The 22,179-nt window shown below is 44.6% G+C and overlaps 1 protein-coding gene across 1 annotated transcript in view; it reads left to right on the forward strand.

Annotated features, from left to right (window-relative positions):
- The first annotated feature begins 727 nt into the window (after positions 1–727).
- The window catches only part of myh14 (myosin, heavy chain 14, non-muscle), a 66,931-nt gene continuing 45,479 nt past the window's right edge, over positions 728–22,179 (forward strand). Inside the window, 5 exon segments of the mRNA XM_051957214.1 lie at positions 728–903; positions 9,743–9,923; positions 18,335–18,541; positions 19,985–20,141; positions 21,211–21,238. Of these exon segments, the coding sequence (XP_051813174.1) occupies positions 809–903; positions 9,743–9,923; positions 18,335–18,541; positions 19,985–20,141; positions 21,211–21,238 (668 nt within the window). The 5' untranslated portion in view covers positions 728–808.

Consider the following 22,179-nt stretch of genomic DNA (forward strand, 5'->3'; position numbering starts at 1 on the left):
CTGAGGATATTTATCATTTAGTAGATCAAACATTTTAATTAAAAAAACAATTTAGTCATGTACACAAAATTCTGAGAGATGAGAAAAAAAATGAGAAAATAAAAAATAATGAGAGAAATAATAATACTTAAAGTTTCAAAATGTGTCAGTAAATAAAATATAAAATTATAAATGTAAATAAAAACATGTCTTTTCTTCAGTAAATGTTTTAATTTATGTGATAATAAATAAAATGAATTTATTCGCCTTGGAGTTTATTCTGTGTACTTTTTCCCAGCAGCCCCTGCGCCCTCCGGTCCCGGTTCAGGAGGCTCTGTTCTGGAGCCACCGGTAGAGTCCGGAGAGTGAATCAAACGGACCCGGTGCTCTCGGTGTCTGCGGAGCCGTCGCCGCTCAGCGGTAAACAAAGAGCGCAAATCTCCTGCTGTAGCGCGACAGCGCCGCACGGCACCTGCTGCAGAGCTCTGATTGGCTGGTCGACACGCCTATCACAGGCAGACCCGCCTCCTAAGGGTTCCTATTGGCTGAGAGCGGAGCTGTCCGCAGTTCCATTAAAGTGATTGGTCCCCGCTGACGTTCTCTGCCCGCTTCAGGGCGGGAGGCCGCCGGGGTGTCGGAGGGGCGGGTGTAAGGCTCTGTCCTGGATTCTGATTGGAGCATTGTTGCTGTGACATTCAGTCTGCGGTTCGTGATTGGTCCTCTGGCAGGAAGCAGCGTCTCCGGGGCTGAAGCCGACACGGTGCCCTCAGTGCTCTCCGGTCGGACGGTGTGCGGCTCCACGGCGGCACTGCGATGATAAAAGCCGCATATGCGGGAGGCTCCACACCTACCGGGAGGGAACCGAACCGAGCAGCAGCTTGACCGGAGCTCCGCAGCCTTAACTCAGCCCCGAGCCGCCGCAAGGTGAGACGTTTAATGACCTCTAATCCAGCCGGTAAACAGGCGCACCGGACCGCCGGGCTTCAGCGGGGCTCGCTAAGCTGTCGCCGCCTCCGGTACGAACGTTAGCGGCTCTGGAGGCTCCGTGTCGGTGAGCTTTGTACGAGGAGACGCTTCACCGAACCGAGCTCCGGTTGAACAGACAGTACCGGGCCTCTACCGGGGGCTCTACCGAACCCCCGGTCTGTGTCCCGTTAAAAAGACCGATAATGTGGGTGTTGTGGCAGTGAGGCGTTTAAAGGCCTGATGGTGGTTCATGTGGTGCGTTCAAGGTGTGGTTTCTGGGGTCACACACACACACACACACACACACACACATACACACACACACATGGACTGTCAGGTCTGGTTGCTATGGATCAGACCAGGAAGGATTCAGGTTTTAGCTGCAGCAGTTTAGACCAGAGGTACTGCAGTGTGTGTGTGTGTGTGTGTGTGTGTGTGTGTGTGTGTGTGTGTGTGTGTGTGTGTTTCTTTATAAATCTCCTCTCTGGACGTTTTCAGCCTCAGATCTGTGTTTTTTTTTGTCCTGCAGTCGTTTAGTTTCCTTTCTGTCATGATATTGACTTCCTGCGTTCGTGCACGGCTTCGTGCACGGCTTCGTGCACATCTGGAGCAGCTGATCGTTGTAATATTTCGTACGTTTTACTGTAATGCACTAAATGATGGCGTAAAATGAAAACCTGCTGATTCTGATGGATTGATTTCATTTCTGTGGATTCTGACCAACAAACATGGAAATTCCTGCATTCTGATCAGTTTATTATCTAAACCAGACTGATCCTGAATATTTTTTAGCGGATACAGATTTTTAAAAGGTTAAAAAATGACAATATTTACGTTCCTTTATATATATCAGTGAAATAACTTATGATTGGTTTATATCTAATAGCAGAACAATAATGAGGTCAGCAGACCATTCTACACGTTGTGTAGAATTGTGGTATGGTCTGAGTATTCAGGGTTCCAGATGAACTTTTATATCTATCTACCTCTAAAATTTGACCTTTTGATTGGTTTATGCCCTAAAGCAGAGTGTCAGTGAGGTGCAGCAGATCTTTCTGTGTAGAATGGTCTGAATACTCACAGCTTCAGACTAACATTTATATCTATCTGTAGCTGAATGTTTAGCCTGTGATTGGTTTAGATCTGTAGACTTTGTTATGAGACGCTCAGCTGTTCGGTGTCACTGAGGAATCGCATATTTTCCACGATGACTGTCTGGGTGTTGGCGGCTCTTTGTCAACATGTCGCCTCCACACCCTGAACTCTGCTGGAGTTACAGGTTAGAGACAGATGAAGTGGAAAACACTCAGACTGATGTTCAGGAATCAGGCAGGATGACATACCTGCTGGTGACTTACAGAACCAGTCAAAGTCTGGACACACCTTCTCCTTTAATGGTTTTCTTTAAGGTCACGACTATTTCTATTGTAGATTCTCACAGAAAGCATCAAACTATGAATGAACACATCTGGACTTATGGAGGAAACAAGAAAGAGTGAAAGAAGTCAGAACATGTTTTATATTTTAGGTTCTTTGATTCCTGCTTTGTTCTTCTGTGGATGAGCTTCATGATGGGGGTGTGCGATATGGAAAAATATAGTTTCATGATATTTTTTCAACCAGTGTCACGATACTATCACGATATTTTTTAACACGGTTTTTATGGTTATTTTTCAAGTTACTTAACAGGAGAACCACCTACAGGGTAACAAAAACTAAACAAAAGACCATTTAGACTAGTTGCTCTGGTTTTATTCTGCAACGTCTTCCAGGAAACAACAAAGCAAAGTGCGCTATATTCAAGGCACAGTTTCTCAGTAAAACAATTGTTTCAGGTTGCACTACTAGAATAAACATAAAAAAGGAATAAGAATAAACAAAATAAAATACATCAATGAGGAAAGGTCAGTGCAAAGCAGTTAAATTCAAATGTAAACTTTAGACCTGAAGTGCAAAGACTTAAGCCATTGTTCCCACTGGGCTGAAATGGCTGTGGGGGGGTGTAGGCAAGGGCCGAAATGTTGAAAATCAAGATGCAAAATGGGCATTCTGGCACAATTTGGAGCACATTTTGTTGTATTTGTAGCCATGTCCAAAAACTAAATTAAATAAAATTTTCATGTTTCTTTTCTAAAAATCAGTGATAGGGAGAAAATATGACAAATATAAACCCACTTGTCCTTGCGATCAAAACACGTCAACTAGTCCAGTCTGTTATTTTCTGGTCAGATTTCCACTCCATTCCAAAATGTCACATCAGTTCTTATTACTAATTTGAAAAAGACGACAAAGGACTTGAATCTGGAATCAAGTGGAGACTTTTACTTTTTTCTAAAAACAACTACATGTTAGGCACCAAATTCATTTTTTACTCTATAAATCATTTTATCAAAAGAAACTAGGAACTTTATATTCCGTTGAAATCATTTGTCTCGTTGGGTAGAACGGGTTTTGTCGCCTAAATGTTTTAACTGGAGCCATTTTTACAGTCGCTGTCAATTCGTATCGCCGTGGACAACAGAACAGTAACTCAGTAAAGGAAGCGAGATCGATGCCTACACTGCGTTGCTCACTTTATTTGGATGACATGCGATAGTTTTGATCCTTAATTTGACATATGTCTGTGATACACACCTGCTTTTAGCCCCGAAAAACGAAACCATGGAGCGCTGCCGCTTCTTGTCCGCCATGCTCGTTGTTCGCCAATCGGAACGACCGACATTTGAAACACGAACTCGCGGGATGTCATAGAGAACTGAGTGTTACCGACCAACAGGGATGTGTCTGCTGTCTTCAGCCACGGCGAGAAAAGGCTGAAATTCTGTTGATTTCAGCGGCGAATATACCGGACTTATGTGTCAATGCTTTCTAATATTTAGCATTACTTGTTTTTTTGGTGCGGACCAGTGAGGCGGTGGCCTATAGCAGCGAGGCGGCCCGCCTAGTCGGTCATGTAGGAGGGGAAACACTGTAAGCGTAACTGGATCTGTTACAAAAGGGAAAAACAATATAAATAGTAAATACCTTTTTGAAAATAAATAAATATGAGAAAAACAGAACCAACCAAGTGCAATACTGTCTGAATCTTGACTAAACTTAGAACATGTCTTTCAATTCTTTTTTTTTTTTTAACTTTTTGTAAGACTCATTGAACACGATCACAGATTTTTTGCCAGGAAAATCAGTTGGTCAACTTTCTCTGGTTTGAGAGTTGCCCTTTGGCATGTGACAATATTGCCACCAGTGCTGGACACTCGCTCTGAAGGAGCACTAGTTGCTTGAACCCACAGATAGTTCCTAGCTAGGTGGCTAACCCTTGGAAAGTTTCCCTCATATTTTTGCCACCATTCCAAAGGGTCCATTTCACTGTCTGCATTTGGTCCTGACAGGTAGGACTTCAATTCTGCCTCGATTGCTTCTTTTAGGGATGAAGCAGATGTGCCAGCTGCAGTTACAGGAGAGGTCTTCAAAAAGCTGGCCAGTGTTTTCTTAGCTTTCTTTTTTTGGAGGTGGGGGTGGAGGGCAGGGTTTCTTCTCCGGGCTGTATCCGGATATTAATTTTGGTATCCGAATACCCCCCCCCCCATCGGACGTTACCGGGCGGAAAGAATATGCGGCGCTACTGTCTTCCTTCCGCCTTCGGCTCATATCGGCTCATTCCGTCCTGTGATTACATAAAAATATATACATGTCTATGACATATAGACATATGTCGGCTCATCTCGGCTCCTCCGTTCGTGTTTGTTACTACCTGAATGTCCGGGTTGCTGCAGACTCTGACATCACGCTTCACTTCGTTGCATAAACACAAAACAAGATGCTGAAGCCTTCCGCTGTTTGGGAATTCTTCAGTTTAACTGAAGACAAAACGAAGGCAAAATTTGGACCTGGGAGACCAGACGAACGGATCCGAATATTTGGGCCTTCTCCGCCAAAAGCAGCAGCTGCCGCCGCGGCCCCCCCAGGCCGTCTCCGCCACAAGCCCCACTCCCGCTCCTGAGAACACAACAGATTTTCAACAAGGCAACGCGTTGCGTCGCAGCACAACAGCGACGCATTGTTAGCTTGTAGATCTTTTATTTTTGGCAAACGACACTGTCGTACCATACAAGTATAGAGCTGCAAATCATAGAACGTGCATTCACTGTCTAATGCGGTGACTTTATCACGAGATATAAGATAACTCTAAAAAGGCCTATCGTGGAGACTTTTCTATCGTCATGACGATAGGTCTCGGCTTATCGCACACCTCTACTTCATGAGGTAGAACCTGAAATGGTTACACTTCACAGCTGTTCCTTGTGAAGGTTCATTGGTGGAATTTCTTCTTAACGGGGTTGGACCATCAGAAGTCAGGTTGGTCCACAGCTGACAGTCCTATTGGACAACCGTTAGAATCCATTTTATGGCAAGAACCAATCAGCTACGAGAACCAACAATCCATCATTACTATAAGAATTGAAGGTCAGTCAGTCTGGAAAACTGTAAAAACTTTGAATGTATCCTCAAGAAACCATCTAGGAACTTACCAGGAACCATCTAGGAACAACCCAGGAATCTACCAGGACTTTCAATGTATCTCCAAGTTCAGTCTCTAAAACCATCCAGCTCTACGACCAAACTGTCTCCATGAGGACCATCCAGAAAAGGAAGACCAAGAGTCTCCTCTGCTGCTGAGGAGAAGTTCATCTGAGCCTCCAGCCTCAGAAATGTCCAGTTAACAGCAGCTCAGATTAGAGCGCAGATAAATGCCACCCAGAATTCTAGCAGACACATCTCTACATCAGCTGTTCAGAGGAGACGGAATCAATCAGGACTTTATGGTCCAACAGCTGCTCAGAAACCACTACTAAGGAAAAGCAACAAGCAGAAGAGATTAGTTTGAGTCCAGAAACACCAGGAATGGACATTAGACCAGTGGAGATCTGGGCTTTGGTCTGATGAGTCCAAATGTGAGATGTTTGGTTCCACCGCCGTGTCTTTGTGAGACCAGAGAAGGTGAAGGGATGGTCTCTATATGCATGGTTCCACCATGAAGCATGGAGGAGGAGGTATGATGGTCTCTGTTGGGGATTTATTCCAAACTGAAGGAACCCTGAACCAGCATGGCTACCACAGCATCCTGCAGCAACATGACATCCCATCAGGTTTGGTTTCGGTGGACCATCATAATTCTCCAACAAGACAATGACCCCAAACACACCTCCAGGCTGTGGAAGGACTATCTGACCAAGAAGGAGATGATGGAGATGACCTGGCCTCCACAGTCACCTTACCTAAACCCAATCCAGATGTTTGGGATGAGATGGACCACACAGTGAAGGCAGAAGGACCAACAAGAGCTCAGCATCTCTAGAACTCCTTTACGACTGTTGGAGAACCATTTCAGGTTCTACCTCATGAAGCTCATCCAGAGAATAACAGGAGTGTTCAAAGCAGGAATCAAAGCAAAGAATCAAACGGAACGGACAGATTCTGAGTCATTATTGACAAACTTTGAGTTTGTTCAGGGTTATCAGGGACTTCTTTTGACTTGTGGCACCAGATTGAACAGAATTTGTACCATTTTTAATGTGTTTTGGGAAATTTTAAGTAGTTTTGAGACGTTTTGGACTAATTCAACTTGTTTTACGAGTTTTTTTAAGACGAATTTTGGTTCATTATTGGAAATTTTTACTTCAAACAGAATCATTTTGAACAAACTGAGTTTCTTGGGCTTTCAGGTTCAGGGCTATCTGGGACTTCTTTTGGGTCATTTATGACAAGATTTAACACATTCTACACAGATTTTGAGTCATTATTGTCAGTTTTTCATTCAAATTGAATCATTTGAAGAATCCAAAATATTAAACATGTTCTGATTTATTTCACTCTTTCTTGTTTCCTCCATAATTCCAGATGTTCATTCATAGTTTGATGCCTTCAGGGAGAATCTACGATAGAAATAGTCATAAAATAAAGAAAAACCATGAAATGAGAAGCTGTGTCTAAACTAAAGACTTTTTAAACTGCGAATATTATGATTAAAAATTATAAACTCATCCAAACCCCACATATTATCCCAAATTGAATGTATTTTTTTCAACATTTCCGCCTTAAATTGTAGCAGAAAATGAACAAATTGCTGCATAAAAATTGACCAGAATGATGGAAATTTCTATTTTTTCCATGAAAGTCCCAAAACTCCTGCATTTGCTTCAAAACATAAAGAAATAGAAGCTAAAACGCCTCAAACAGTGCAGCAGTGGGTCTAATTCTGCTGTAAAAACTGTAATTAAACCCTCATATTTTCTATTTTATTCTCAGTTCTCACCCGGAGCCTGAATTTAGGGATTTTTCCGACGTTTTTGCTTTAAATTAATGTGAAATAACCAAACGGATTGATGCAGGAAGTTCATCGTTTGATGCTCAGATGTTGGTTTAAAGAATATTTCTAAGTTTTCCAGTTTTGTTATCCTTTAATTTCTCAGCAGTGGTGATATATTTATCAATTTAACTGTCAGATTAAATAATTTACGGGGCAAGAATCAGTAAATTATTCATAGATCAATGTGAGACGTAATTGATAATAACGGTGGGTTTTAACCACAGACGGAGCTTTAATTTAAATGTTAAAGACGACACACGAAAAAACGAAGCATCAAACATTCTGATGAACTTTTCTGCAGCAGTTTGTTCATTTTTCTGCTTCAATTTATGGCAGAAATATCTTTATTTAGGCTAAAAAACCCTCATATTTCAGCACAGGATGAGAAATTATTCAGCAGTGGATCAATAACTGATTTAAGAATCAGTTTGTGTCATTTTATTTTTGTAGAAGCCATTACATTTCTGATTCCAGCTTCTTAAATGTAAATACTTTCATTTTTTTCATCTTCTGTGACAGTAAACTGAAGATCTTTTACCACTAATTGACATTTTTCACCATTTTCTGACTTTTCCGAGACAAAACGAGTAATAATTGAATTGGTTTGAGTCATTTATTAATTAAAATCAGTGTAAATTCAGTGATTGATGAACAATTCACCAGAATGATGGAAATAAATATTTTGTCACACAAAAACCCCAAACTCCTGCATTAGCTCATTAAAAGCAGACGTAAATATTCCTCGGACAGCGCTGAGGGTGGTTTCTGTTTCAGTATTTGGATCTAATTTTGCTTTAAATCTGTAAATTATGAGTCCAAACGAGGACTGAATCTGTAAAAACTGCACTTAGATCCACAGATTTTCCTCTTCTGATGCCTGAATTTCACGTTTCTGCTGTAATTGTGACATAAATTGTTACAGAAATCTTCCCCAGAATACAGGAAATGCGTGTTTTGTTGCTCTGAATGTGCAAAAAGTTTAGAGTTTAACATGAATGTAATGAAATGATTCATCTCTGAAGTTTACAGGCGCCTCCTGCACATTTAAACAGCGTTTATTGGCGTGTTTTTGACTACTTTAGAGACCAAAGCGGATCGATTCATCCAGAAAATCATCTTTAGCTGCAGCTCTTCTTCTCCGTTCTTTCTGGCTGTCAGACTGAATCTGAAGCTCCTCATCGTTCACTTCTCGTCTCTGAAGACGTCCGGCCTCCAGGCCAAGCAGCAGAAACGTCTCTGGTCAGGAGGAAGATCTAGAGCAGAAAATGTGGATTTATGAAGATATGAGAGCAGTTCTAGCTTCAGATGTCGGATATAGTCTGAGATTATTCATTATTCTCCCATTAAAGCAGCAACATGTGAGGAACCATTGAAGATAAAAACCTGGAAGCTTCTCATCGTGTCTTTGATCCACAATCTGGAGTATTGGACAGTAGATCAATAATCTCTGATTATGGAAGAGATGAAATATGAAAAAACAGCTTTCATGTCATTTTAGAAACTCTGAGTTCTGAGTCATTTAAGGTCCATTTTGTGGCGTTTTATTCACTAATTTAGTGACATTTTGGACACTCGTTCAGTAATTATGGACAGTTTTTTAGTCATTTTAAGCCATTTATACCTCATTTTAGATTATTTGAGTCAATTTTTAATTTAGTTTGGATCATTTTTGGTCTAATTTTGGACACTTCTTTAGTCACTATAGACCATTTTTATTCCAATTGTGGATGATTTAACAGATTTTATTCACTAATTTATTGTCGTTCTGGACACTTTTGTAGTAATTATGTAAAGTTTCAAGTCACTGAGAACCAGAAACACACAATCATAAAATCTGGATATTTATAAAGACGTTTGTTTTACAGTTCAAATCAAATAATCTTTGAAGATGAAAAAACATTCAGTAAAAAAATAAGAATAAACCAAAAATATGCAGTCCTACAATAAAATGTCCAAATACTTGTAGATATGGAAATAAAATGCACAGATTATCTTAAGAGTAGAAATAAATATTAATATTGCACAGATTTGTCTGTAAGGAGAAAAAATGTGAATATTTCCTGAGATATTGTCGTCCAAACGTCTGAGTTATTTAACTCAACGATTAGAGATTATTGATCCACTGTCCAATGTTTCAGACTGTGGATCAATGACACGATGAGAAATCAGAGAGAAACTTCCAGGTTTTTATCTTCAGTAGTTTCTAATGAAATAATGTTTTAAACCTTTGGTTTCCAGCTGATCAGAGACGGAGATGTGAGGCTCTGTGAGGCTTTAAGGTGGAATGACTCGTCAGATCCTCGTTACTTCTCCTCTGCTGTCGTGTCGGTTTGTTCGGTCGGTCGGTTTCCTCCTCGTTTCTCTGAATGAGGCCGTCGCAGCTCCATGATGACACAGAATCTCCTCTAACCCACTTCTCCTCCTCTGCAGTGCCAGCAGTACCATGTCCAGGCCGTCGGGGGGCGGAGCCAACGATGTCACCCGCTTCCTGTCGTCAGGGGCGGGGCCAGGGTCTCCCACCTCTGGCTCCTCGGTGTTCTCGGCCGCCAGCCAGGCCGACTGGGCCGCCAAGAGGCTGGTGTGGGTGCCGTCAGAGAAGCACGGCTTCGAGGTGAGCTGATCGGTTCTCCACAAACGTCCAGAGAACGTACACAGAACGCATTTCACTGCTCATCTATGAGGGTCCAAGACACAAAGCGACAAGAATTAGACACAAAGCGACAAAAATGAGACACAAAGCGACAAGAATTAGACACAAAACGACAAGAATTAGACACAAAGCGACAAGAATTAGACACAAAGCGACAAGAATTAGACACAGAACGACAAGAATTAGACACAAAGCGACAAGAATTAGACACAAAGCGACAAGAATTAGACACAAAGCGACAAGAATTAGACACAAAGCGACAAAAATGAGACACAAAGCGACAAGAATTAGACACAAAGCGACAAAAATGAGACACAAAGCCACAAGAATTAGACACAAAACGACAAAAATGAGACACAAAGCGACAAGAATTAGACACAAAGCGACAAGAATTAGACACAAAACGACAAAAATGAGACACAAAGCGACAAGAATTAGACACAAAGCGACAAAAATGAGACACAAAGCGACAAGAATTAGACACAAAGCGACAAAAATGAGACACAAAGCGACAAGAATTAGACACAAAGCGACAAAAATGAGACACAAAACGACAAGAATTAGACACAAAGCGACAAGAATTAGACACAAAGCGACAAGAATTAGACACAAAGCGACAAGAATTAGACACAAAACGACAAGAATTAGACACAAAGCCACAAGAATTAGACACAAAGCCACAAGAATTAGACACAAAGCGACAAGAATTAGACACAAAGCGACAAGAATTAGACACAAAGCGACAAGAATTAGACACAAAGCGACAAGAATTAGACACAAAGCGACAAGAATTAGGCTTAAAATGGCAAAAACAAGACACAAAGCGACTATAGCTAGACATAAATGACAAAAATTAGACACAAAGCGACTATAACTAGACATAAATGACAAAAATTAGACACAAAACGACAACAACGCAAAGCACGGCTACGAGGTGAGCCGGGGTTGGTTCTCCACAAACGCCCAGAGAACGTAAACGGAACGTGCTTCAAGATGACACGGAGGTCGTTTCTACAGCCGAGTGTTTGTTCTGAGAACCACAAAACCTGCAGCGGGTTTATCTTAGATACACGACCAAGGAAATGCTAAAAACACAGAAAGTAGTCAGATTTCCAGCTTTCTGTTGCTCTTCGAACTACTCATGAGGTTCCATCTACTCAAAAAAAGACTTAAAATATGAATAAAACCGTGAAATTTTATTTCTGACAAATTTGTAATGAGACAAGTGGAATGAAGTAATTTTGATGAAATATCACAGGTGAGTAGTTCAAGGAACAGCAGAAAGTTGGAAATCTGATAATTCGCTCTTGACATGATTTTTTTTTTGTCGACATTGTATTTTAATTAAGCAAAAAGAATAACATGAGACACAAAACAACAAAAATAAGGCACAAAAGAACAAAAATTGGACATGAAATGAAAAAAAGAGACACAAAGGACAGAAGCATCATCACCAGGTTCTGCTAACATGTTGTGGTAAACATTCCATGAATAATTATTATTATTTTAAATATTACGTTGATTAAAAAATGTTCCCACAATTACAGAGACATGAATGAAAAAATAAAAGTAGATTTAAATCAGAGACCCAGTTTGGTCTTTAGGGGGACAAGAAAAAAATGGGACTTTAGGGGAACTCAAGACTTATTTGGTATTTTATAAACTTCTCCTGGTTTTTATAGATTTGGTCTCAGGAACACTGATGTTTTAGGGTTTCATACGTGGATTATGATCAGCTGTAGCTCCAGGTGTGTCGCACAGGTGAGGGCGTGGATCTTTATGGACTTTTATTATTACTAGTTTCTGGATTTTTGATGTTTTCTGTCCCTCATCCTGATCGGTTCCACTGACTGTATAAACAGCACATTATGGGATGTCAGACGTCCTTCTGAGTCTCTGCTGGTTTCATAGAGAGTCTAAGAATAGAACCAAAGTCTGCTTCAGCTCCTCAGGTTAAAGAGAGCGGACCTGCAGAACAAACACAGAACTCTCATAAATAAATGAAAAATACACTGAAGAATTGAGCATTTAGGCCAGAGGGTCCAACATGAGGCCCGTGGACCAAAAGCGGTCCTCCAGAGGGTCCAACATGAGGCCCGTGGTCCAAAAGCGGTCCTCCAGAGTGTCCAACATGAGGCCCGTGGACCAAAAGCGGTCCTCCAGAGGGTCCAACATGAGGCCCGTGGACCAAAAGCGGTCCTCCAGAGGGTCCAACATGAGGCCCGTGGACCAAAAGCGGTCCTCCAGAGGGTCCAACATGAGGCCCGTGGACCAAAAGCGGTCCTCCAGAGTGTCCAACATGAGGCCCGTGGACCAAAAGCGGTCCTCCAGAGGGTCCAACATGAGGCCCGTGGACCAAAAGCGGTCCTCCAGAGTGTCCAACATGAGGCCCGTGGACCAAAAGCGGTCCTCCAGAGTGTCCAACATGAGGCCCGTGGACCAAAAGCGGTCCTCCAGAGGGTCCAACATGAGGCCCGTGGACCAAAAGCGGTCCTCCAGAGTGTCCAACATGAGGCCCGTGGTCCAAAAGCGGTCCTCCAGAGTGTCCAACATGAGGCCCGTGGACCAAAAGCGGTCCTCCAGAGTGTCCAACATGAGGCCCGTGGTCCAAAAGCGGTCCTCCAGAGGGTCCAACATGAGGCCCGTGGTCCAAAAGCGGTCCTCCAGAGTGTCCAACATGAGGCCCGTGGACCAAAAGCGGTCCTCCAGAGGGTCCAACATGAGGCCCGTGGACCAAAAGCGGTCCTCCAGAGTGTCCAACATGAGGCCCGTGGTCCAAAAGCGGTCCTCCAGAGGGTCCAACATGAGGCCCGTGGACCAAAAGCGGTCCTCCAGAGTGTCCAACATGAGGCCCGTGGACCAAAAGCGGTCCTCCAGAGTGTCCAACATGAGGCCCGTGGACCAAAAGCGGTCCTCCAGAGGGTCCAACATGAGGCCCGTGGACCAAAAGCGGTCCTCCAGAGGGTCCAACATGAGGCCCGTGGACCAAAAGCGGTCCTCCAGAGGGTCCAACATGAGGCCCGTGGACCAAAAGCGGTCCTCCAGAGGGTCCAACATGAGGCCCGTGGACCAAAAGCGGTCCTCCAGAGGGTCCAACATGAGGCCCGTGGACCAAAAGCGGTCCTCCAGAGGGTCCAACATGAGGCCCGTGGACCAAAAGCGGTCCTCCAGAGTGTCCAACATGAGGCCCGTGGACCAAAAGCGGTCCTCCAGAGGGTCCAACATGAGGCCCGTGGACCAAAAGCGGTCCTCCAGAGTGTCCAACATGAGGCCCGTGGTCCAAAAGCGGTCCTCCAGAGGGTCCAACATGAGGCCCGTGGACCAAAAGCGGTCCTCCAGAGTGTCCAACATGAGGCCCGTGGTCCAAAAGCGGTCCTCCAGAGGGTCCAACATGAGGCCCGTGGACCAAAAGCGGTCCTCCAGAGGGTCCAACATGAGGCCCGTGGACCAAAAGCGGTCCTCCAGAGTGTCCAACATGAGGCCCGTGGTCCAAAAGCGGTCCTCCAGAGGGTCCAACATGAGGCCCGTGGTCCAAAAGCGGTCCTCCAGAGGGTCCAACATGAGGCCCGTGGACCAAAAGCGGTCCTCCAGAGGGTCCAACATGAGGCCCGTGGTCCAAAAGCGGTCCTCCAGAGTGTCCAACATGAGGCCCGTGGACCAAAAGCGGTCCTCCAGAGTGTCCAACATGAGGCCCGTGGACCAAAAGCGGTCCTCCAGAGGGTCCAACATGAGGCCCGTGGTCCAAAAGCGGTCCTCCAGAGGGTCCAACATGAGGCCCGTGGTCCAAAAGCGGTCCTCCAGAGGGTCCAACATGAGGCCCGTGGTCCAAAAGCGGTCCTCCAGAGTGTCCAACATGAGGCCCGTGGACCAAAAGCGGTCCTCCAGAGGGTCCAACATGAGGCCCGTGGTCCAAAAGCGGTCCTCCAGAGGGTCCAACATGAGGCCCGTGGTCCAAAAGCGGTCCTCCAGAGGGTCCAACATGAGGCCCGTGGTCCAAAAGCGGTCCTCCAGAGTGTCCAACATGAGGCCCGTGGACCAAAAGCGGTCCTCCAGAGGGTCCAACATGAGGCCCGTGGTCCAAAAGCGGTCCTCCAGAGGGTCCAACATGAGGCCCGTGGACCAAAAGCGGTCCTCCAGAGGGTCCAACATGAGGCCCGTGGTCCAAAAGCGGTCCTCCAGAGGGTCCAACATGAGGCCCGTGGTCCAAAAGCGGTCCTCCAGAGGGTCCAACATGAGGCCCGTGGACCAAAAGCGGTCCTCCAGAGGGTCCAACATGAGGCCCGTGGACCAAAAGCGGTCCTCCAGAGGGTCCAACATGAGGCCCGTGGTCCAAAAGCGGTCCTCCAGAGGGTCCAACATGAGGCCCGTGGACCAAAAGCGGTCCTCCAGAGTGTCCAACATGAGGCCCGTGGTCCAAAAGCGGTCCTCCAGAGGGTCCAACATGAGGCCCGTGGTCCAAAAGCGGTCCTCCAGAGGGTCCAACATGAGGCCCGTGGTCCAAAAGCGGTCCTCCAGAGGGTCCAACATGAGGCCCGTGGTCCAAAAGCGGTCCTCCAGAGGGTCCAACATGAGGCCCGTGGACCAAAAGCGGTCCTCCAGAGTGTCCAACATGAGGCCCGTGGACCAAAAGCGGTCCTCCAGAGTGTCCAACATGAGGCCCGTGGACCAAAAGCGGTCCTCCAGAGTGTCCAACATGAGGCCCGTGGTCCAAAAGCGGTCCTCCAGAGTGTCCAACATGAGGCCCGTGGACCAAAAGCGGTCCTCCAGAGTGTCCAACATGAGGCCCGTGGACCAAAAGCGGTCCTCCAGAGGGTCCAACATGAGGCCCGTGGTCCAAAAGCGGTCCTCCAGAGGGTCCAACATGAGGCCCGTGGACCAAAAGCGGTCCTCCAGAGTGTCCAACATGAGGCCCGTGGTCCAAAAGCGGTCCTCCAGAGGGTCCAACATGAGGCCCGTGGTCCAAAAGCGGTCCTCCAGAGGGTCCAACATGAGGCCCGTGGTCCAAAAGCGGTCCTCCAGAGGGTCCAACATGAGGCCCGTGGACCAAAAGCGGTCCTCCAGAGGGTCCAACATGAGGCCCGTGGTCCAAAAGCGGTCCTCCAGAGGGTCCAACATGAGGCCCGTGGTCCAAAAGCGGTCCTCCAGAGGGTCCAACATGAGGCCCGTGGACCAAAAGCGGTCCTCCAGAGGGTCCAACATGAGGCCCGTGGTCCAAAAGCGGTCCTCCAGAGGGTCCAACATGAGGCCCGTGGACCAAAAGCGGTCCTCCAGAGTGTCCAACATGAGGCCCGTGGTCCAAAAGCGGTCCTCCAGAGGGTCCAACATGAGGCCCGTGGACCAAAAGCGGTCCTCCAGAGTGTCCAACATGAGGCCCGTGGTCCAAAAGCGGTCCTCCAGAGGGTCCAACATGAGGCCCGTGGACCAAAAGCGGTCCTCCAGAGGGTCCAACATGAGGCCCGTGGTCCAAAAGCGGTCCTCCAGAGGGTCCAACATGAGGCCCGTGGTCCAAAAGCGGTCCTCCAGAGGGTCCAACATGAGGCCCGTGGACCAAAAGCGGTCCTCCAGAGGGTCCAACATGAGGCCCGTGGTCCAAAAGCGGTCCTCCAGAGGGTCCAACATGAGGCCCGTGGTCCAAAAGCGGTCCTCCAGAGGGTCCAACATGAGGCCCGTGGTCCAAAAGCGGTCCTCCAGAGTGTCCAACATGAGGCCCGTGGTCCAAAAGTGGTCCTCCAGAGGGTCCAACATGAGGCCCGTGGACCAAAAGCGGTCCTCCAGAGGGTCCAACATGAGGCCCGTGGTCCAAAAGCGGTCCTCCAGAGGGTCCAACATGAGGCCCGTGGACCAAAAGCGGTCCTCCAGAGGGTCCAACATGAGGCCCGTGGTCCAAAAGTGGTCCTCCAGAGGGTCCAACATGAGGCCCGTGGTCCAAAAGTGGTCCTCCAGAGGGTCCAACATGAGGCCCGTGGTCCAAAAGTGGTCCTCCAGAGGGTCCAACATGAGGCCCGTGGTCCAAAAGTGGTCCTCCAGAGGGTCCAACATGAGGCCCGTGGTCCAAAAGCGGTCCTCCAGAGGGTCCAACATGAGGCCCGTGGACCAAAAGCGGTCCTCCAGAGGGTCCAACATGAGGCCCGTGGTCCAAAAGTGGTCCTCCAGAGGGTCCAACATGAGGCCCGTGGTCCAAAAGCGGTCCTCCAGAGGGTCCAACATGAGGCCCGTGGTCCAAAAGTGGTCCTCCAGAGGGTCCAACATGAGGCCCGTGGTCCAAAAGCGGTCCTCCAGAGGGTCCAACATGAGGCCCGTGGTCCAAAAGCGGTCCTCCAGAGGGTCCAACATGAGGCCCGTGGACCAAAAGCGGTCCTCCAGAGGGTCCAACATGAGGCCCGTGGTCCAAAAGCGGTCCTCCAGAGGGTCCAACATGAGGCCCGTGGTCCAAAAGTGGTCCTCCAGAGGGTCCAACATGAGGCCCGTGGTCCAAAAGCGGTCCTCCAGAGTGTCCAACATGAGGCCCGTGGTCCAAAAGTGGTCCTCCAGAGGGTCCAACATGAGGCCCGTGGTCCAAAAGCGGTCCTCCAGAGGGTCCAACATGAGGCCCGTGGTCCAAAAGCGGTCCTCCAGAGGGTCCAACATGAGGCCCGTGGACCAAAAGCGGTCCTCCAGAGGGTCCAACATGAGGCCCGTGGACCAAAAGCGGTCCTCCAGAGTGTCCAACATGAGGCCCGTGGACCAAAAGCGGTCCTCCAGAGTGTCCAACATGAGGCCCGTGGACCAAAAGCGGTCCTCCAGAGGGTCCAACATGAGGCCCGTGGACCAAAAGCGGTCCTCCAGAGGGTCCAACATGAGGCCCGTGGACCAAAAGCGGTCCTCCAGAGGGTCCAACATGAGGCCCGTGGACCAAAAGCGGTCCTCCAGAGGGTCCAACATGAGGCCCGTGGTCCAAAAGCGGTCCTCCAGAGTGTCCAACATGAGGCCCGTGGACCAAAAGCGGTCCTCCAGAGGGTCCAACATGAGGCCCGTGGACCAAAAGCGGTCCTCCAGAGGGTCCAACATGAGGCCCGTGGACCAAAAGCGGTCCTCCAGAGGGTCCAACATGAGGCCCGTGGTCCAAAAGCGGTCCTCCAGAGGGTCCAACATGAGGCCCGTGGTCCAAAAGTGGTCCTCCAGAGGGTCCAACATGAGGCCCGTGGTCCAAAAGCGGTCCTCCAGAGTGTCCAACATGAGGCCCGTGGACCAAAAGTGGTCCTCCAGAGGGTCCAACATGAGGCCTGTGGTCCAAATGTGGTCCTCCAGAGGGTCCAACATGAGGCCTGTGGTCCAAAAGTGGTCCTCCAGAGGGTCCAACATGAGGCCCGTGGTCCAAAAGTGGTCCTCCAGAGGGTCCAATCCGGCCCTCAAAGTGTAAAAATTCCAGAGAAGACATTAACTGCAGATTGTAAATTAGTAAAACTATAAATTTAAAATCATTTCTCGACCATGACAAGTTGTTTGGATCAGAAAGTAAAATACTGGATTGTTCTTTTGTCATTTTGTTTGTCATTTTATTTCTTGTCATTTTGTAACATTTTTGTCAAATTTTTTTGTTTCATTTTTGTCGTTTCTCTCATTTTTTTTGCCATTTTGTGTCTCATTTCTGTCATTTTGTGTCCTGTTTTTGTTGTTTTGTGTCTTGTTTTTGTCGTTTTGTGTCTCAATTCTGTCATTTTGTGTCTTGTTTTTGTCGTTTTGTGTCTCATTTCTGTCCTTTTGTGTCCTGTTTTTGTTGTTTTGTCTTGTTTTTGTCATTTTGTGTCTCATTTCTGTCATTTTGTGTCTTGTTTTTGTCGTTTTGTGTCTCATTTCTGTCCTTTTGTGTCCTGTTTTTGTTGTTTTGTGTCTTGTTTTTGTCGTTTTGTGTCTCATTTCTGTCATTTTGTGTCTTGTTTTTGCCATTTTGTCTCATTTCTGTCATTTTGTGTCTTGTTTTTGTCGTTTTGTGTCTCATTTCTGTCATTTTGTGTCTCGTTTTTTGTCATTTTGTGTCCTGTTTTTGTCTTGTGTCTAATTTTTGTTGTTTGGTGTCTCGTTTGTGTTATTTAGTGTCTCTTTGTGGTTGTTTTGTCTCCTCAGCTTGTTTTCCAGTGGTAACTGTGACTTTTTAGGTTCCTGGCTGCTGCAGCAGTTCAAAGACTAACAAAAAGTTGGAAATCTGACGCTTCTCTCTGTTTTTATTCTACCGCCTCGTCTTGTCGTTTCTCTGCATGTTTTTTTAAAAGACAACCTTCTTTTCAGACGGTGACTGGTTTTGCGTCTCCTCTCTGCTTTTCTCCTCATTTATTCCATTTGATTCGACTCATTTATTTCTATATTTATTATTATTTATTCTAACGCTGTTTCAGTCGGCCAGTATCCGGGAGGAGCGCGGTGACGAGGTGGAGGTGGAGCTGACCGACAGCCAGAGGAAGCTGACGCTGTCCAGGGAGGAGGTCCAGAGGATGAACCCCCCGAGGTTCAGCAAAGTGGAGGACATGGCCGACCTGACCTGCCTGAACGAGGCCTCGGTGCTGCACAACCTGCGGGAGAGATACTACTCCGGCCTGATCTACGTGAGTCCCTGAACACACCGTGAAGAGGCCGGGAGTCGGTTTACAAACCGGCGTCTCTGGTTTCTGCTGCAGAAACGTCCAGAGGACTCTCAGGAAATATAAAGACAGAGTTAGAGCAGAACAACCAGAGAAATGAATGTTAGAGGAGCCGATTGATTATTTATGGATTATTGATAGTTTTATGCTTCTACAGGAGTCACAGGATTTAACTATCCCAGGATATAAAACCATTAGAAGCTCAATTCTCAATATTCCTCTTTTGTTTTCACTACGTGTGTCCAGTTATAACGTCTGGAAACTGAGGCTCTGAATGACGGAAGTCATAGAAAATTATTTATTACACAAAAATGTAAAAAATAAACACAGAGAGAAGTCACAAGAACAGCAAATTATTTCTTATACAAAAATGTAAAAAAACAAAAACACAGACAGAAATGCATTTTATATAAAATATTTTACAAAACTAATTTTAAAAAGAGGCGGAAATTGCAAAAATTACAAAAAAATATTTATTTTACAAAAACTAGTAAAAAATGAAAATAAAACGGACAGAAATCACAAACAGGAAAAAATATTTATTTGAAAAATAAGACAAAAAACAGACAAAAATCACCAAAAATGAAAAATAAATTATTTTACAAAAATGAATAAACAATGAAAGTAAAAACAAGACAGAAATCACAAAAGACTATTTAAAAAAATATGTTGCAAAAATTATTCAAAGAAACCAAAATCCCAAAAACAGAAAAAAATATATTTGTTTCACAAAAAATTCTGAAAATAAAAACATGGACAGAATCACAAACATTAATTTTTTAAAATGTATTTTACAGAAATTCATAAAAAAAGAGACTGAAATCACGAAAACTAAAAAAATATTTATTTTACAAATGTTAACAAAAAATTAAAATGGAACCAATGATAAAAATACAAAACTTAAAAAAAATATATTTCTTTAAAAAAAATTATGTAAAAGAGACAAATCACAAAAAAATTAAATAAATATTTATTTTACAAAAGCAATAAAAAAACGAGCCTGAAATCAGAAAAAAATGGAAAAGATACTTTTTTACAAAAATTTATAAAAAATGAAAACAAAAACTATATTTAAAAATGTATTTTACGAAAATGAATTTAAAAAAGAGAACTAAATCACAAGAACAGAGAAAATATATTTTATAAAACTTGATTCTATTAATATTTCACATTTTTAATTAATCTTGTGCAGGTTCTAGTGTCTTTAAAGAGACTTTTAAATGTGAGAAACATTAAATCAGACTACAGAAACATTTGGAGTTGGTGTTATTTCCCATGTTATTATTATTTGTTTTTAACTGGAAAGCACTTTGATCACCTTGAGTGTTGTAAAGTGCTCTATAAATAAATTCTGATTGAGTGATTGATTTGAGATCCTAAATTAAAGGCCATCTCTGTGTCTTTCAGACGTATTCGGGTTTGTTCTGCGTGGTGGTGAATCCCTACAAGAACCTGCCCATCTACACCGAGTCCATCGTGGAGATGTATCGCGGAAAGAAACGCCACGAGATGCCTCCTCACATCTACGCCATATCAGAGGCGGCGTACCGCAGCATGCTGCAAGGTATGGACACACCTGAGCCCTTTGACCCCGCCTCCTATCGCCTCACCTGTGCTCTTTGCTCCCTGACTGGCGTCTGAAGCCGTTTACAGGGGTCTACAGGTGTTTAAACGTGTCTAAAGGTGTGGTCGGTCTTTATCAGACGTGTTTCTGGACGTTACCGGGCGCCGCTCCTCAAAATAAACGATCCAGATTACGCACTCGGCAACAATGTGTTTTTGAGCGGAGGATTCCCGGCGATGGTTTAAAGCTTTAGGATCGGTTGAGCAACAGCTGAGCCTCGGGGAGTCTACCTGAGAGCACAGGTGTGTTCAGGAACCAGTAGGACCAGTATGGATTCTCCCCGACGTGGGAATCTGAAGCCAGCAAACAAAGCGGCGTCTCTGCGGTGTGACAGCCTGAAGGACCAGTCGAGTGACTCGGCACAGATTTAAACATCAGTCGACTAAAACAGCCGTCAGTGGGCGGAGGTTCAGCAGCACCCAGCCGCCTCCTACAGAAAACAAATCACGCGTCTGTCTGTCTAACGCTGGAAAATAGTCCAGAATTAGACAAAACATGGACTCAGTAACTGTCCAGAATGAACCAGTTCATCTACAGTTAGCTGTAAAGTGTGTAACTGACTCATAAATCATCCAGTTTATCTTAAATTAGATGGAAACTGTCTGAAAAACTATCTATCTATGTGAAAATAGTCCAAAATTAGATAAAACATTTACTCAATAATTGTCCAAACTAACAACAACATTGTCCAATATAAATAATTTTTTCTTAAATTAGATGTAAACAGTAGAAAATGAGTCCAAATTTGTCAAAAATCTATTAAAATTGTCCAAAACGAGACAAAAAACACAACTTTATTCAAAAACTGGCCAAAAGCTGTTAGCAACTGGAAACAAAACTGGACAGTAATTTTTAGATTTCAACTCTTACTTAAGATAAAACAGCAACAAAAGGAATCTCCAAAAAACAAAAACTCAACCATGTTAAGTTGCTTTTTAAAAATAAAATTATTCTGATGCCTGAATACTTTTATCGTGTCTAAACTTGTGATGTTTTTTATCTTTCGCAGATCGAGAAGATCAATCGATTCTCTGCACGTAAGTAAATAATACTAGCGAATGCTTTGGAATTTACATATTCAGAGTTTCAGTAAAACGTGGAACAAATCCAAATATTCTGCTTCATACTTAACCAAAAATTAGCTCGTTTTTTAGCTAGAACTACAGCATCCTGATACAGCAAAAATATTAGCTTAACCGAGAATCAGCTAGTTTGTTAGCTAATGCTACATCAAGGGAACATAGCAAACATTTTTAACCTTAGCTAAAAGCCTTGTTAGCTTAGCCTAAAATCAGCTAGTTAGCTAGTGCTACAGCAAGCTAGTATGACAAAACATTATTAGCTTAACCTAAAATCAGCTAGTTTGTTCGCAAGTGTTACAGCAAAGTAAAACACCATAATATTGTTAACTTAATATAAAGTCAGCTAGTTCTAATATATATACTTAACTGCTGGTTAGCACTGATGCTACCGTATTGGATGATAGTGAACATAACTTATCAGAAATCTAACAGTAGCAAAGCTAATATTTTGAAAATTATTGTTGTCCATGTTGGGATTCTTCCCGCAGTATATTAGCTGTATTAGCTAGCTGCAGCACTAGCTAACAATGAATAAATTAGGAAATATTGTGGTCAGCCAAGAGTCAAAATCTAGCATTAAATCCTGTGTTATGATTCATCTACCTGCCTTCCTGTCATCTCGACTTCCTGCTCGACTCTTCCTGTCATTGTCCAACGCTGTAGTCTTAAATCTGTGTTTTCGTAGCGTCGGCTGCTTTTAGATCTTCCACAGCTGCTATTTATTTACTCCGTTCTCCTTCATTCTCCCCCAAAAGCAACAGTGCTGTATCCTTCACACCTGCTTTTGTTTAGACCCCAGACCCTGAACGCACCACAGGAGCTCAAAATTATAAATACCGTTGATAATAAAGACCACATGTTTATGGTGCAGGGTGGTATTTATTGTGGTATTTATT

The sequence above is a fragment of the Acanthochromis polyacanthus genome, chromosome 12 (genome assembly GCF_021347895.1).
Source record: "Acanthochromis polyacanthus isolate Apoly-LR-REF ecotype Palm Island chromosome 12, KAUST_Apoly_ChrSc, whole genome shotgun sequence".
NCBI lineage: Eukaryota > Metazoa > Chordata > Actinopteri > Pomacentridae > Acanthochromis > Acanthochromis polyacanthus.